This window comes from Aegilops tauschii, chromosome 2 (assembly GCF_002575655.3).
Source record: "Aegilops tauschii subsp. strangulata cultivar AL8/78 chromosome 2, Aet v6.0, whole genome shotgun sequence".
Lineage (NCBI taxonomy): Eukaryota > Viridiplantae > Streptophyta > Magnoliopsida > Poales > Poaceae > Aegilops > Aegilops tauschii.
In genome coordinates, this window is record NC_053036.3 from 74,998,150 (window position 1) to 75,014,936 (window position 16,787).

At 43.4% G+C, this 16,787-nt stretch overlaps 1 protein-coding gene across 1 annotated transcript; it reads left to right on the forward strand.

Moving 5' to 3' along the window:
- The first annotated feature begins 10,470 nt into the window (after positions 1-10,470).
- LOC109778258 (uncharacterized) lies at positions 10,471-16,405 on the forward strand. The gene is made up of 11 exons (XM_020336800.3): positions 10,471-10,769; positions 11,583-11,696; positions 12,276-12,427; positions 12,950-13,043; positions 13,522-13,592; positions 13,662-13,768; positions 14,214-14,335; positions 14,885-14,973; positions 15,168-15,227; positions 15,637-15,741; positions 15,935-16,405. The coding sequence occupies exons 1-11, from the start codon at positions 10,574-10,576 to the stop codon at positions 16,049-16,051; spliced, it is 1,227 nt and encodes a 408-aa protein (XP_020192389.1). The 5' UTR covers positions 10,471-10,573; the 3' UTR covers positions 16,052-16,405.
- The last annotated feature ends 382 nt before the right edge of the window (positions 16,406-16,787 follow it).

The following is a 16,787-nucleotide window of genomic DNA, read 5'->3' on the forward strand; positions in this document are numbered from 1 at the left end:
ACATATTGTTGATCAGAAATGATGTAGAATTTCTGGAAAGCATACAAGGTTATTTGAAAAGTGTTTTTCAATGAAAAACCTGGATTAAGCTACTTGAACATTGAGCATCAAGATCTATAAGAATAGATCAAAAACGCTTAATAGTACTTTCAAATGAATACATACCGTGACAAGATTTTGAAGGAGTTCAAAATAGATCAGCAAAGAAGGAGTTCTTGGCTGTGTTACAAGGTGTGAGTATTGAGTAAGACTCAAGACCTAACCACAGCAGAAGAGAGAGAAAGGACGAAGGTCGTCGCCTATGCTTTAGACGTAGGCTCTACAGTATGCTATGTTGTGTACCGCACCTGAAGTGTGCCTTGCCATGAGTCACTCAAGGGGTACAAGAGTGATCCAGGAATGGATCACATGACAGCGGTCGAACTTATCCTTAGTAACTAGTGGACTAAGGAATTTTCTCGATTATGGAGGTGGTAAAAGAGTTCGTCGTAAAGGGTTACGTCGATGCAAACTTTGACACTAATCCGGATGACTCTGAGTAGTAAACCGGATTCGTATAGTAGAGCAGTTATTTGGAATAGCTCCAAGTAGCGCGTGGTAGCTGCATCTACAAGATGACATAGAGATTTGTAAAGCACACACGGATCTGGAAGGTTCAGACCCGTTGACTAAAAACCTCTCTCACAAGCGAGATATGAACAAACCCCATGGGTGTTGGATTCATTACAATCACATAGTGATGTGAACTAGATTATTGACTCTAGTGCAAGTGGGAGACTATTGGAAATATGCCCTAGAGGCAATAATAAAATGGTTATTATTGTATTTCCTTGTTCATGATAATTGTCTATTGTTCATGCTATAATTGTATTAACTGGAAACCATAATACACGTGTGAATACATAGACCACAACATGTCCCTAGTAAGCCTCTAGTTGACTAGCTCGTTGATCAATATATGGTTATGGTTTCTTGACCATGGACATTGGATGTCATTGATAACGGGATCACATCATTAGGAGAATGATGTGATGGACAAGACCCAATCCTAAGCATAGCACAAGATCGTGTAGTTCGTTTGCTAAGAGCTTTTCTAATGTCAAGTATCATTTCCTTAGACCATGAGATTGTGCAACTCCCGGATACCGTAGGAATGCTTTGGGTGTACCAAACGTCACAACGTAACTGGGTGGCTATAAAGGTACACTACAGGTATCTCCGAAAGTGTCTGTTGGGTTGGTATGAATCGAGACTGGGATTTGTCACTCCGTATGACGGAGACGTATCTCTGGGCCCACTCGGTAATGCATCATCATAATGAGCTCAATGTGACTAAGTAGTTAGTCACGGGATCATGCATTACGGAACGAGTAAAGTGACTTGCCGGTAACGAGATTGAACGAGGTATTGGGATACCGGCGATCGAATCTCGGGCAAGTAACATACCGATTGACAAAGGGAATTGTATACGGGATTGATTGAATCCCCGACATCGTGGTTCATCCGATGAGATCATTGTGGAACATGTGGGAGCCAACATGGGTATCCAGATCCCGCTGTTGGTTATTGGCCGGAGAATGTATCGGTCATGTCTGCATGGTTCCCGAACCCGTAGGGTCTACACACTTAAGGTTCGATGACGCTAGGGTTATAGGGAATAGATATACGTGGTTACCGAATGTTGTTCGGAGTCCCGGATGAGATCCCGGATGTCACGAGGAGTTCCGGAATGGTTCGGAGGTAAAGAATAATATATAAGAAGTGAGGTTTTGGCCACCGGAAGAGTTTGGGGCGTCACCGGTAATGTACCGGGACCACCGGAGGGTTCCGGGGGTCCACCGGGAGGGGCCACCAGCCCCGGAGGCTTGAATGGGCCAAGACTGGGAAGGGACCAGCCCCTGAGTGGGCTGGTGCGCCTCCCACTAGGGCCCAAGGCGCAGCTTGGAAGGGAAAGGGGGAAACCCTAGGCGCAGATGGGGCTAAGGCCCACCCTAGGGCGCGCCCCCCTCTCTCCCCCTCTTGGCCGCCCCCTCCATCCAATCTAGGGCTGGCCGCCACCCCTAGGGGTGGGAACCCTAGAGGGGGCGCACCCTCCTCGCCTCCTCCTATAAATAGTGGGGGTTTTTGGGCTGCAGAAGACACGAGTCTCCCTCTCTCTTGGCGCAGCCCTACCCCTCTCCCTCCTCGTCTCTCGCAGTGCTTGGCGAAGCCCTGCTAGAGTGCCACGCTCCTCCACCACCACCACGCCGTCGTGCTGCTGCTGGATGGAGTCTTCCCCAACCTCTCCCTCTCCCTTGCTGGATCAAGGCGCGGGAGACGTCACCGGGCTGCATGTGTGTTGAACGCGGAGGCACCGTTGTTCGGTGCTTAGATCGGATTCGGCCGCGATCTGAATCGCTTCGTGTACAACTCCACCGACCGCGTTCTTGCAACGCTTCCGCATCGCGATCTTCAAGGGTATGAAGATGCACTCCCCTCTCTCTCATTGCTAGTTAATCGATAGATTGATCTTGGTGATGCGTAGAAAATTTTGAATTTCTGCTACGTTCCCCAACACTAAGAACAAAGTAGGGTTGGTTCGATGACTATCAGGATGATGATCGTATGACTTGTTATTAATAACGAGTAGAAGTTGTATGATGATGATTAGTAGGACTTGTTATTATGATGATGCATGATGCGAGCATGAAGAGTTATTATATATCTGTGGATGAAATGAACATGGATTGGATTGAAGTGAAGGCAACATGGATGTGGTGCATGTCGAAAGTAGTACAATCCAAACTTGATCAAGTTAGGATTAGTATTACTTTCGACATGCACCACATGTTGCCTCACTGCTTCAATCTAAGTCATGTTTAGGCATAGCAGTAGCAGTAGCACGGAGATAAGAGAGGACACATCTCTCTATTAGCTACCTATACCAACCTAAATTAACCCCCAAAACCCCTAAACCACCTCCTTTCAAAAAAACCAGCCGCTAAAATGCTACGCGTGGAAGCTTATTGGTCCCGGTTGGTGCTACCAACCGGGACCAAAGGCCCTCCTGCCTGGGCTCGCCGGAGCGGCCACGTGGAGTCCCATCTGTCCCGGTTTGTATAAGAACCGGGACTAAAGGCCTAGGGCATTGGTAACGACCCTTTAGTCCCGGTTCCCCAACCGGGACAGATGGGCCTTATGAACCGGGAAAAATGGGCCTTTTTCTACTAGTGCCCAACAGTGGCATCAGAGCCAGGTTTATGCGTAGATGTTATATGCACGACTAGAACACAAGTGAGTTGTGGGCGATACAAGTCATACTGCTTACCAGCATGTCATACTTTGGTTCGGCGGTATTGTTGGATGAAGCGGCCGGGACCGACATTACGCGTACGCTTACGCGAGACTGGTTCTACCGACGTGCTTCGCACACAGGTGGCTGGTGGGTGTTAGTTTCTCCAACTTTAGTTGAACCGAGTGTGACTATGCCCGGTCTTTGTTGAAGGTTAAAACAGCACTAACTTGACGAAATATCGTTGTGGTTTTGATGCGTAGGTAAGAACGGTTCTTGCTCAGCCCGTAGCAGCCACGTAAGACTTGCAACAATAAAGTAGAGGACGTCTAACTTGTTTTTGCAGGGCATGTTGTGATGTGATATGGTCAAGGCATGATGCTATATTTTATTGTATGAGATGATCATGTTTTGTAACGGAGTTATCGGCAACTGGCAGGAGCCATATGGTTGTCGCTTTATTGTATGCAATGCAATCGCCCTGTAATTGCTTTACTTTATCACTAAGCGGTAGCGATAGTCGTAGAAGCAATAGTTGGCGAGACGACAACAATGCTACGATGGAGATCAAGGTGTCGCGCGGGTGACGATGGTGATCATGACGGTGCTTTGGAGATGGAGATCAAAGGCACAAGATGATGATGGCCATATCATATCACTTATATTGATTGCATGTGATGTTTTTCCTTTATGCATCTTATTCTGCTTGATTGACGGTAGCATTATAAGATGATCTCTCACTAAATTTCAAGGTACAAGTGTTCTTCCTGAGTATGCACCGTTGCCAAAGTTCGTCGTGCCGGGACACCACGTGATGATCGGGTGTGATAAGCTCTAAGTTCATATACAACGGGTGCAAGCCAGTTTTGCACACGCAGAAATACTCGGGTTAAACTTGATGAGCCTAGCATATGCAGATATGGCCTCGGAACACTGAGACCGAAAAGTCGAGCGTGAATCATATAGTAGATATGATCAACATAGTGACGTTCACCATTGAAAACTACTCCATCTCACGTGATGATCGGACATGGTTTAGTTGATATGGATCACATGATCACTTAGATGATTAGAGGGATATCTATCTAAGTGGGAGTTCTTAAATATGATTAAATTGAACTTTAATTTATCATGAACTTAGTACCTGATAGTATTTTGCTTATCTATGTTGTTGTAGATAGATGGCTCGTGTTGTTGTTCCGTTGAATTTTAATGTGTTCCTTGAGAAAGCAAAGTTGAAAGATGATGGTAGCAATTACACGGACTGGGTCCGTAACTTGAGGATTATCCTCATTGCTGCACAGAAGAATTACGTCCTGGAAGCACCGCTGGGTGCCAAACCCGCTGCAGGAGCAACGCCAGATGTTATGAACGTCTAGCAGAGCAAAGCTGATGACTACTCGATAGTTCAATGTGCCATGCTTTACGGCTTAGAATCGGGACTTCAACGACGTTTTGAACGTCATGGAGCATATGAGATGTTCCAGGAGTTGAAGTTAATATTTCAAGCAAATGCCTGGATTGAGAGGTATGAAGTCTCCAATAAGTTCTACAGCTGCAAGATGGAGGAGAATAGTTCTGTCAGTGAGCATATATTCAAAATGTCTGGGTATAACAATCACTTGATTCAACTGGGAGTTAATCTTCCGGATGATAGTGTCATTGACAGAATTCTTCAATCACTGCCACCAAGCTACAAAAGCTTTGTGATGAACTATAACATGCAAGGGATGGATAAGACAATTCCCGAGCTCTTCGCGATGCTAAAGGCTGCGGAGGTAGAAATCAAGAAGGAGCATCAAGTGTTGATGGTCAACAAGACCACCAGTTTCAAGAAAAAGGGTAAAGGGAAGAAGAAGGGGAACTTCAAGAAGAACGGCAAACAAGTTGCTACTCAGGAGAAGAAACCCAAGTCTGGACCTAAACCTGAGACTGAGTGCTTCTACTGCAAAGGGACTGGCCACTGGAAGCGGAACTTCCCCAAGTATTTGGCGGATAAGAAGGATGGCAAGGTGAACAAAGGTATGTGTGATATACATGTTATTGATGTGTACCTTACTAAAGCTCGTAGTAGCACCTGGGTATTTGATACTGGTTCTGTTGCTAATATTTGCAACTCGAAACAGGGACTACGGATTAAGCGAAGATTGGCTAAGGACGAGGTGACGATGCGCGTGGGAAATGGTTCCAAAGTCGATGTGATCGCCGTCGGCACGCTACCTCTACATCTACCTTCGGGATTAGTTTTAGACCTGAATAATTGTTCTTTGGTGCCAGCGTTGAGAATGAACATTATATCTGGATCTTGTTTGATGCGAGACGGTTATTCATTTAAATCAGAGAATAATGGTTGTTCTATTTATAAGAGTAATATCTTTTATGGTAATGCACCCTTGAAGAGTGGTCTATTTTTAATGAATCTCGATAGTAGTGATACATATATTCACAATGTTGAAGCCAAAAGATGCAGAGTTGATAATGATAGTGCAACTTATTTGTGGCACTGCCGTTTAGGTCATATTGGTGTAAAGCGCATGAAGAAACTCCATTCTGATGGATTTTTGGAATCACTTGATTATGAATCACTTGGTACTTGCGAACCATGCCTCATGGGCAAGATGACTAAAACGCCGTTCTCCGGAACAATGGAGCGAGCAACGAATTTGTTGGAAATCATACATACTGATGTATGTGGTCCGATGAATATTGAGGCTCGCAGCGGATATCGTTATTTTCTCACATTCACAGATGATTTGAGCAGATATGGGTATATCTACTTAATGAAACATAAGTCTGAAACATTTGAAAAGTTCAAAGAATTTCAGAGTGAAGTGAAAAATCATCGTAATAAGAAAATAAAGTTTCTGCGATCTGATCGTAGAGGAGAATATTTGAGTTACGAGTTTGGTCTTCATTTAAAATAATGCGGAATAGTTTCGCAACTCATGCCACCCGGAACACCACAGCGTAATGGTGTGTCCGAACGTTGTAATCGTACTTTACTGGATATGGTGCGATCTATGATGTCTCTTACCGATTTACCGCTATCATTTTGGGGTTATGCTTTAGAGACAGCTGCATTCATGTTCAATAGGGCACCATCTAAATCCATTGAGACGACACCTTATGAACTATGGTTTGGCAAGAAACCAAAGTTGTCGTTTCTTAAAGTTTGAGGCTGCGATGCTTATGTGAAAAAATTTCAACCTGATAAGCTCAAACCCAAATCGGAGAAATGTGTCTTCATAGGATACCCAAAGGAGACTATTGGGTACACCTTCTATCACAGATCCGACGGCAAGACATTTGTTGCTAAGAATGGATCCTTTCTAGAGAGGGAGTTTCTCTCAAAAGAAGTGAGTGGGAGGAAAGTAGAACTTGATGAGGTAACTGTACCTGCTCCCTTATTGGAGAGTAGTTTAGCACAGAAACCAGTTCCTGTGACACCTACACCAATTAGTGAGGAAGCTAATGATGATGATCATGAAACTTCAGATCAAGTTACTACCGAACCTCGTAGGTCAACCAGAGTAAGATCCGCACCAGAGTGGTACGGTAATCCTGTCCTGGAGGTCATGTTACTTGACCATGACGAACCTACGAACTATGAGGATGTGATGATGAGCCCAGATTCCGCAAAATGGCTTGAGGCATGAAATCTAAGATTGGATCCATGTATGAGAACAAAGTGTGGACTTTGGTTGACTTACCCGATGATCGGCAAGCCATCGAGAATAAATGGATCTTCAAGAAGAAGACTGACGCTGATGGTAATGTTACTGTCTACAAAGCTCGACTTGTTGCGAAAGGTTTTTGACAAGTTCAAGGAGTTGACTACGATGAGACTTTCTCACCCATCGCGATGCTTAAGTCCGTCCGAATCATGTTAGCAATTGCCGCATTTTATGATTATGAAATTTGGCAAATGGATGTAAAGACTACATTCCTGAATGGATTTCTGGAAAAAGAGTTGTATATGATGCAACCTGAAGGTTTTATCGATCCAAAGGGTGCTAACAAAGTGTGCAAGCTCCAGCGAGCCATCTATGGACTGGTGCAAGCATCTCGGAGTTGGAATAAACGTTTTGATAGTGTGATCAAAGCATATGGTTTTATACAGACTTTTGGAGAAGCCTGTATTTACAAAAAAGTGAGTGGAAGCTCTGTAGCATTTCTAATATTATATGTGGATGACATTGTTGACTGGAAATGATATAGAATTTCTGGATAGCATAAAAGGATACTTGAATAAGAGTTTTTCAATGAAAGACCTCGTTGAAGCTGCTTATACATTGGGCATCAAGATCTATAGAGATAGATCAAGACGCTTAATTGGACTTTCACAAAGCACATACCTTGATAAAGTTTTGAAGAAGTTCAAAATGGATCAAGCAAAGAAATGGTTATTGCCTGTGTTACAAGGTGTGAAGTTGAGTAAGACTCAATGCCCGACCACTGCAGAAGATAGAGAGAAAATGAAAAGTGTTCCCTATGCTTCAGCCGTAGGCTCTATCATGTATGCAATGCTGTGTACCAGACCTGATGTGTGCCTTGCTATTAGTTTAGCAGGGAGGTACCAAAGTAATCCAAGATTGGATCACTGGACAACGGCCAAGAACATCCTGAAATACCTGAAAAGGACTAAGGATATGTTTCTCGTTTATGGAGGTGACAAAGAGCTCGTCATAAATGGTTACGTCGATGCAAGCTTTGACACTGATCCGGACGATTCTAAATCACAAACCGGATACGTGTTTATATTGAACAGTGGAGCTGTCAGTTGGAGCAGTTCTAAACAAAGCGTCGTGGCGGGATCTACGTGTGAAGTGGAGTACATAGCTGCTTCGTAAGCAACAAATGAAGGAGTCTGGATGAAGGATATCCGATCTAGGTGTCATACCTAGTGCATCGGGTCTAATGAAAATCTTTTGTGACAATACTGGTGCAATTGCCTTGGCAAAGGAATCCAGATTTCACAAGAGAACCAAACACATCAAGAGACGCTTCAATTCCATCCGCGATCAAGTCCAGGTGGGAGACATAGAGATTTGCAAGATACATATGGATCAGAATGTTGCAGACCCGTTGACTAAGCCTCTCTCACTAGTAAAACATAATCTGCACCAAGGCTCCATGGGTGTTAGAATCATTACTGTGTAATCTAGATTATGGACTCTAGTGCAAGTGGGAGACTGAAGGAAATATGCCCTAGAGGCAATAATAAAGTTATTATTTATTTCCTTATTTCATGATAAATGTTTATTATTCATGCTAGAATTGTATTAACCGGAAACTTAGTACATGTGTGAATACATAGACAAACAGAGTGTCACTAGTATGCCTCTACTTGACTAGCTCGTTGAATCAAAGATGGTTATGTTTCCTAACCATAGACATGAGTTGTCATTTGATTAACGGGATCACATCATTAGAGAATGATGTGATTGACTTGACCCATTCCGTTAGCTTAGCATTTGATCGTTTAGTATATTGCTATTGCTTTCTTCATGACTTATACATGTTCCTATGACTGTGAGATTATGCAACTTCCGAATACCGGAGGAACACTTTGTGTGCTACCAAATGTCACAACGTAACTGGGTGATTATAAAGGTGCTCTACAGGTGTCTCCGATGGTACTTGTTGAGTTGGCATAGATCGAGATTAGGATTTGTCACTCCGATTGTCGGAGAGGTATCTCTGGGCCCTCTCGGTAATGCACATCACTATAAGCCTTGCAAGCAATGTAACTAATGAGTTAGTTGCGGGATGATGTATTACAGAACGAGTAAAGAGACTTGCCAGTAACGAGATTGAACTAGGTATTGAGATACCAACGATCGAATCTCGGGCAAGTAACATACCGATGACAAAGGGAACAACGTATGTTGTTATGCGGTTCGACCGATAAAGATCTTCGTAGAATACGTAGGAGCCAATATGGGCATCCAGGTTCCGCTATTGGTTATTGACCAGAGAAGTGTCTCGGTCATGTCTACATAGTTCTCGAACCCGTAGGGTCCGCACACTTAACGTTCGTTGACGATATAGTATTTATGAGTTATGTATGTTGGTAACCGAATGTTATTCGGAGTTCCGGATAAGATCACGGACATGACGAGGAACACCGGAATTGTCCGGAGATAAAGTTTGACATATGGGATAATAGTGTTTGGTCTCCGAAAGGGTTCCGAAATTCACCGGAAGGGGTTCCGGATGTTTTCCGAAATGTTTGGGTACGAGAACACTCTATTTGGGCCAAAGGGGAAAGCCCACAAGGTTTTTGGAAAGCACAAAAGGAAGTTTTGCGGAGTCCAGGGGCCAGACGCCAGGGTCCCTGGCGTGTGGGTCCAGACGCCGGGAACCCTGGCGTCTGGCCCTGGAGTCCGAGAAGGACTCTTGCCTTTCGGGTGAAACCGACTTTGTGGAGGCTTTTACTCCAAGTTTCGACCCCAAGGCTCAACATATAAATAGAGGGGTAGGGCTAGCACCCAAGACACATCAAGAAACACCAAGCCGTGTGCCGGCAACCCCGTCCCTCTAGTTTATCCTCCGTCATAGTTTTCTTAGAGCTTAGGCGAAGCCATGCGGAGATTGTTCTTCACCAACACCGTCACCATGCCGTCGTGCTGCCGGAACTCATCTACTACTTCGCCCCTCTTGCTGGATCAAGAAGGCGAGGACGTCATCGAGCTGAACGTGTGCTGAACGCGGAGTTGCCGTACGTTCGGTGCTTGATCGGGACGGATCGTGAAGGTGTACGACTACATCAACCACGTTGATAAACGCTTTTGCTTACGGTCTACGAGGGTACGTAGACAACATTCTCCCCTCTCGTTGCTATGCATCACCATGATCTTGCGTGTGCGTAGAATTTTTTTGAAATTACTACGTTCCCCAACACCCGGGCCCGGCCTGGCCTTCGGGCTCAAAATCCAAGCCTAGGCCCAGCCCATGAGCACTATCTGGTCGGGTCGGGTCGGGCTTTTTCAGGCCGGGTCGGGTCGGGCCGTCCGGGCCGGGCTGCCCATGGGTACAGCGTGAGCTTATGCCAAACTACACTCTTCGTAAGTGTGCCGTGGACTGTGCCGTGGACTTCTCTCCACCTTTCGATCAGCTTTCTACGGCTCAGATCGAGGTGGCAAACAGTGGCGCAGAGACGTTGGATATGTTCTGCTCGGAGCTTTTGGGCCCGAAGCCCTGACGAATTAACCAGACTCACAAACAGCCCAGCTCAGGCCGCCTCCATCTCCTCCCACACTCCTCCCTCTCCTCCGGCCGCCGCACGGAGAAGGACGAGCCATGCAGGCCGCCGCAGCGCGCGCGCGCCGCCTTCTCGCGTCACCAGCGGCCTCCGGGATCCAGGGAATCCTCTCCGCCTCTCACCGCGGGTGCGCGGCGGCCGCCGAGCTCGTTCTCCTGCCCCATCTCGAGAATGGCTTCCCCGCCTCGCGCTCCTCTCCGGATCACACCAGGAGCTTCTCCTCCCACCTGCCCCGTGAGTTCTCTGACCTCGAAACATCCATCTACTTATGGTGACCACATCGGCAGCGCGCTGCTTCCGAGTTATTTGGTGCGGCATTTCGTCGAACTGGTGGTGGGCAGGCAGGGTGGCGCGCTAGCTGTACGATCTGAAGCTCACGGCCTCGAGGGTTTCATTTTGTTAGTCCCGCTCATGTTCTAGGGGCAGGCGGCGAAGCGTGGGGATAAGGGGACCCGGATAGCTCATGAAGGTTTAAGGGTTTAGGGTGATGGAAATGTTCGCGAGTGCGTGTCATGCTCTGGAAGGCGCATGTGATGGTTTTGAAAACGAGGCTGTGGTTTTCTGCTGTTGCTGAGTGTTTTGAGGCCATTCGCGGCCAATTAGCTGGGACTTAGGGATGTGATTATTTGAATGGTTTAGAGATATGTATCTTGGGTGACAACTTATTTGGTGAGGCACGTTTTTGATGATGTGCTGGATTATTAATTGAGAGTGGCTATGCAGTTGCTTTGTGGTGCATTTACCTTACTTGATTTACTTCAGGACCTAGTAATATATATTATCATAGAACATACTACTCTATATTACTAAGTCTCCACCTGCTTGTGTGCTCGTTTAGCTATGCTCTGCAGGTGTACGTTTAGTTTGCACAGAAGCCACATGACTATTGATTTTAGGGAGCATGGTTGTTCTTTTTATTGTTCTGTTCCTTCTGATCCTTTGTTGCTCTGATAGATGTAGTATTGCATTTTCTCTGAGAAAATTAATCAGGTAGTGCAAACTACTCACAAAGCAGCTGAGTTAACTACATTTATTTGGATAATTTAGGCACTTTGCTATCGCAAACCGCAACTTCTCATTGCCGGTGTAACAAATCAGTGTGCTATCACATGGCAAGAGCTCATTTGTCGACAGACTCAAGCGGAATCGACCAACCTAAAGGTTACTTTTCAGTACTATGCTCTGCCCTGGTCCTGTCATGGTCTTCTGTTCCTGCTCTTCCGTTAATCTCTACTGCTATTTGCTACATTCAACTTACTACTGTATGTTTTACTAGTGTTTTACTATGTATTGGCCTGCCATCTATTATGTGGACTCATCAGGGTTTTCGTCCTGGCTCTTATTGCTCGAATGAATTCTGTGATCTTATATTCAATTTACACAAGTTGACCTTTCCTTTCGGCTTTAGAAGTTCATTGACATATACAATGTTTCCAGATAAATTCAACCATTTTCAGAAAGCAAAACAAATAGTTCACTGAATTACGTTTTGTAGCAAATTTATGTTGGCTTTCTTCTGATACAAGTGAATTGATTTTGTATGCTTTTATATATTTATCTACCACAATCAGTTTATGTTTAAGTTGTCTCACTTCATATTGTTACAATAATGCAGTCTGACACATGTTTCTATCTGATTGTATTTACTAATTGCAAATTTCCTAATGTTCATCAGCCTTCCCTTTTGGTATGTTTTTTTAATATAGTGTTTGCATTTGCTCATGTCATGATTTGCTGCAGAATCTGCAGAGGAGCTGTACCAGAAAATGCTGAAGTCTGTTGAAGCCCAGACTATGCCGCCAAATGCCTGGTTGTGGTCAATGATCAGTAGTTGCTCCAGTGAGGAGGATATAAAACTTCTCTTTCAGATTTTGCAGAAGCTAAGAATATTCGTAAGTCACATCTATTTTCCTCTTAAGCTAAGAATGCTTCCTTTTGCCAGTTTAGAGGCTGCATGCCTGCATCACGTAGTGTTATTATCTCAACAGATTCTCATTTGTGGTATCACCAATTTGCCACCCACCTGGTGACAGTTACGCGAAACATCTACTCTTGATTTCTAGGATCTTTTTTGTTTCTATGAAACATAGCCGCCCACTTACCCGAGTTTAACGTAGAATTTCCATTGTATGTTGAACATATTGAAAATTTTCTACCCATGACTTTAAATATACATATGGGTTACGGTGCTATGTTCTCGGATCATGATGTCAATTGATTGTCCAGACTCTTGGATTGCTAGCACATGAAGTATCTAACTATAGTTAGCAGCTTCTCATGTCAGTCTTTTCTTCCCCCTTATAGTTAATAGTTTTCTTCCAGACAGTACACAGGCAAAGGGTGTTCTTTGTACTTCTAGTTATATTTTTGTGACTAGATGCTGTCTGAAACCAACACTTTTTCTATTGACGCAGAGGCTATCAAATCTTCGCATCAATGCAAACTTCAACGACCATCTCTGTATGAAAGTTTCTGAGGCTTGTGCTCGTGTGGGTGTCCTTGACTATGGTATGATTCTATTTAGCAATCTGAAAAATCTGTGGTTATTTGTTAACGTGTGTTTCTTTCCGGCCTTTTGTTGGCACATAAATCATTGTTTGGATATATTTCTAGTATTTAGCTCTAGATTGCCTTGTAGGCCTTATGCCTTGCGTACTAAATCCTAATGAAAACGATTAAAGAAGGATGCTTTATAGATATTCAAACAAGAAAGAACATGTGGCTAAATTTGTTAACCTTATTTTCTAGGAAGCATTTGATAAGTGGAATTGGCAATGTGTGGTGTCATATATCAGTTATGTAAATGCTGACTTTCATATACTGCATGGAAACGATATCCCCCACCCCCTCCCCACAAAAAAAAAACTTTCCAGCTATGTGGATAAAACAATGTCACTTTTTTGTGCTATTTTTTGTGTGCCAATGCCACATTGTCATGGCTAATGGAACCCAAAACCTGTAATTCATCTTTGTGCCATGAATGCAGGGTTGAAGGTTTTATGGAATCATAATGTTTATGGAATAACGCCAACCATTGGTTCTGCCCATTATCTACTGGTATCCATTGTTACTAACTCCTTTGATCAGTTCCCAAGTTGCTTTGTAATGATTTTTTTCCTTCTATAGCAACATGCTAAAGAGCACAATGATACTAAATTAATGGAGAAGATAATGCAAGTCCTTAGGAGGAATTCCTTGCCATTACAACCAGGCACTGCTGATATTGTCTTCAGGTATGCTTACGTTTGTTCTCGGTTACTATTTACCAATGTATACAATTCTTCTCTTTCAGTGTTTAAAACTTCTCATATCGTAGCATGTGAAGTCCTACCCTTTTAGATTAAAGTGAAAGTGTACATAGTTGAAGAGCTCTTTGGAGAATTTAAACCAGTTCTGGTGTTTTACTGTATCGTATCTGTCTTTTCTTTTTTGTATGATAGTTCTGACCAACTTTGTCGGTATTTTTTGACCTAACAAATCTTCCAAATGTTATCTTATTAGCTATTAATTACACATCTACACATAGCCCAGAAGTATGTTTAATATGTGTATCTTTCAGTAATTGTATCACAGAGTTTTTTTGTTGTGATTTTGATTTGTATTTCAGTTTTCCTTTTTGGGCCAAGACTCTGATCATGTTTAAGTATTAATTCCATGGATACCTTTTGTATTTTGCAGTATCTGCTATAACACTGATAGATGGGATTTACTCTCAAAATATGCGGCAAGATTTGTTCAGGCTGGAGTCAAGTTGCGTCGTACTGCATTTGACGTATGGATGGAATTTGCTGCCAAAGTCGGTAAGCAGTTTGACTCTTCTTATGTAAATTATAGTGTAACAGTCAACCTAAGCTTGAGGTTAGCTGTGTAGTGATGCATGGCCATTCTGGACCTCCGCCGAAAAACAGCAAGAAATTGCTACTCCCTCCGTTCGGAATTACTTGTCTCGGAAATGGATGTATCTAGAACTAAAATACGTCTAGATACATCCATTTCTGCGACAAGTAATTCCGAACGGAGGGAGTACAAGTTAGCCAATTAGGGATGGACTAGATATGTCCCACTGCTCGTTGCAAGTGGCCTGGCTCGCTCCTAAGGTAGTAATCCTCATTACAACATCCAGGAGAGTGATGTTGTGAAAAATAATGTTTCTGTTAATTTCGTGTTGTGATGGTGCCACTCATAATAACCATTTTCAGTTGTTTACCAGTCAAATCTTAGTTTTGCTGTTGCTTTTTAAACTTTAATAAAGCTTCAACCGTTGCATCTTAGAGGATTATTCTTTTGACAGAAAGTAGAAGGTTTTGTTCTGTGAAGGATACTTTACTAATATATTTCTGCTTCTGCAGGAGATTCTCAATCTATATGGAACATCAATAGCCTGAGAGGCAAGTCTATCAAGCACTATACTCTTACATCAGGTTTTGCATGCGTAAAGGTAATTGCTCCTAGTATACACACTATTTTGTACATAGTGATAAAACTATGATGCTGATTCTTCTAATGTTTATTTCATGTGAACTTACTGAATTTGTTCACTTTTGTACTAAAATATTTCATATTAATGTTTCACCCTCATTGCTACACTAATTTCTTCTAATCCAGGACCCATTATGAATTGTCTTATTGCAGGGGTCTCTGCTTGAACGCAGGCCAGAAAATGCCGCTGCCACCATTAAACTTCTTCACAAGGTTGGTTACACAATGCTAATTGCTAGCTAGATATGTGTTCCTGAAATACTGGTATTGCTTCATATCAACCAGCAGCCTCTTATTTCCTTTCTTGATAAAGTCTTATTGTTCGACTGCATCCTGTTATTAGACTTGTATTCCTACAATACTGGAATTTCTTCATTACCAAAAAGGCAAGAACATGCACCGGTTTCTCTCACGATGAAAATGGCTCTTCCTCACTCTTAGTGTTTTACTTCATCTTATGTGGCTATGTTCCTAAAGCTTTTCTATCTCATGCTATTTATTGGCATTTGTGAGTTTGTACAGATATTTTTTTTCACAACTCCAGGAAATCTGGATGCCAAAAGAGTTGGTAGCCAGTTCGTACTTACACAATTGCCTGATGATAACTTTTGGTTGCATGTAGCACTTGCCTGATCAGAAGAAACCATTTGTGAAAGATGAACTCCAAAAGCTTGTTGCTGAATGGCCAACAGAGGTGATAAAAAGGCAGAAGAAGGATGATAGGAAGGTGAGATTATATAAACGATCTTTGGTTCAATTTCTGCAGTCTGTAGGTCCTGGCGGTTTAATTTTCACCTCGCAACTCGGGTCACTAGCCTATATGTTCTTGCACTATTATCCCAGTATGAAAAACCACTGGGTACATGAATAATACGTTGAGGTCTGCATTCGACTAGTAACAAAGTCTCTGAATATTCCAGGCAATGGAGGAAGCTTTGATTGAGGACATCCCAAAGATGATCAGCTCCATGGCGAAGTCGGGCCTCGATATTTCCGTGGATCTGGACAAGCTCACCCGTCAGCCTGAAGCAGCGTAGAGAAGCAACACCGCTGCTGGACACCTCGATGCGGCAGCTGCAAATCCTGCGGCACACCTGATACCCGAGGAGAACATTTTTAACTGGGCGGGATGTGATGATTGGTTTGACACGGTAGCACTAGAACCCTCCGATAATAACGTGTACACTGTTGTTTGGTACTAGATGGAGACAAATTCTTTTTGGTGGGAACACATGCCGTTCATTCATCAAATCCATGGACGGCTAATTCTCAACAAAACATCGAGCGCAACACAGTTTGGATTTTGTTTTCAAAGAATTCATGTTCCAAACGGCAAGTAATCTTAGTGTTTGACTGCCAAATGCAGTAGCAATCATAGGCTTTTTTATCTACATATTCTGTGTCTGAATACATGCTGTCTCATATCCAGATATGCGAGTTATCGCCTGGTGGAGATTTCACAGGCTTCTTTGATCTTTCTGCCTGTTAATATGTTACTTCCTTCGTTCCAAAATACTTCACGTGGTTTGAGTTTTGGAACGACGAGTATTTTGAAACAGAGGGGGTATATCTTGATAATAAATGGAGAGAACAGGCTCATGTAGTATTAATGTTTTTTTTGACATTATATAGTATTAATGTTTATCAGACAGTGCCCCCTCGTACCCCATAGCAGTCTAGTGTAGAGAGATGTGGGAAACCCCGGATCAACATCTGGTGAGTAGTTTTGCTGCTTTCATTCTTGTGATTGTGGCTCCCTCGTCCCCCTAAGCA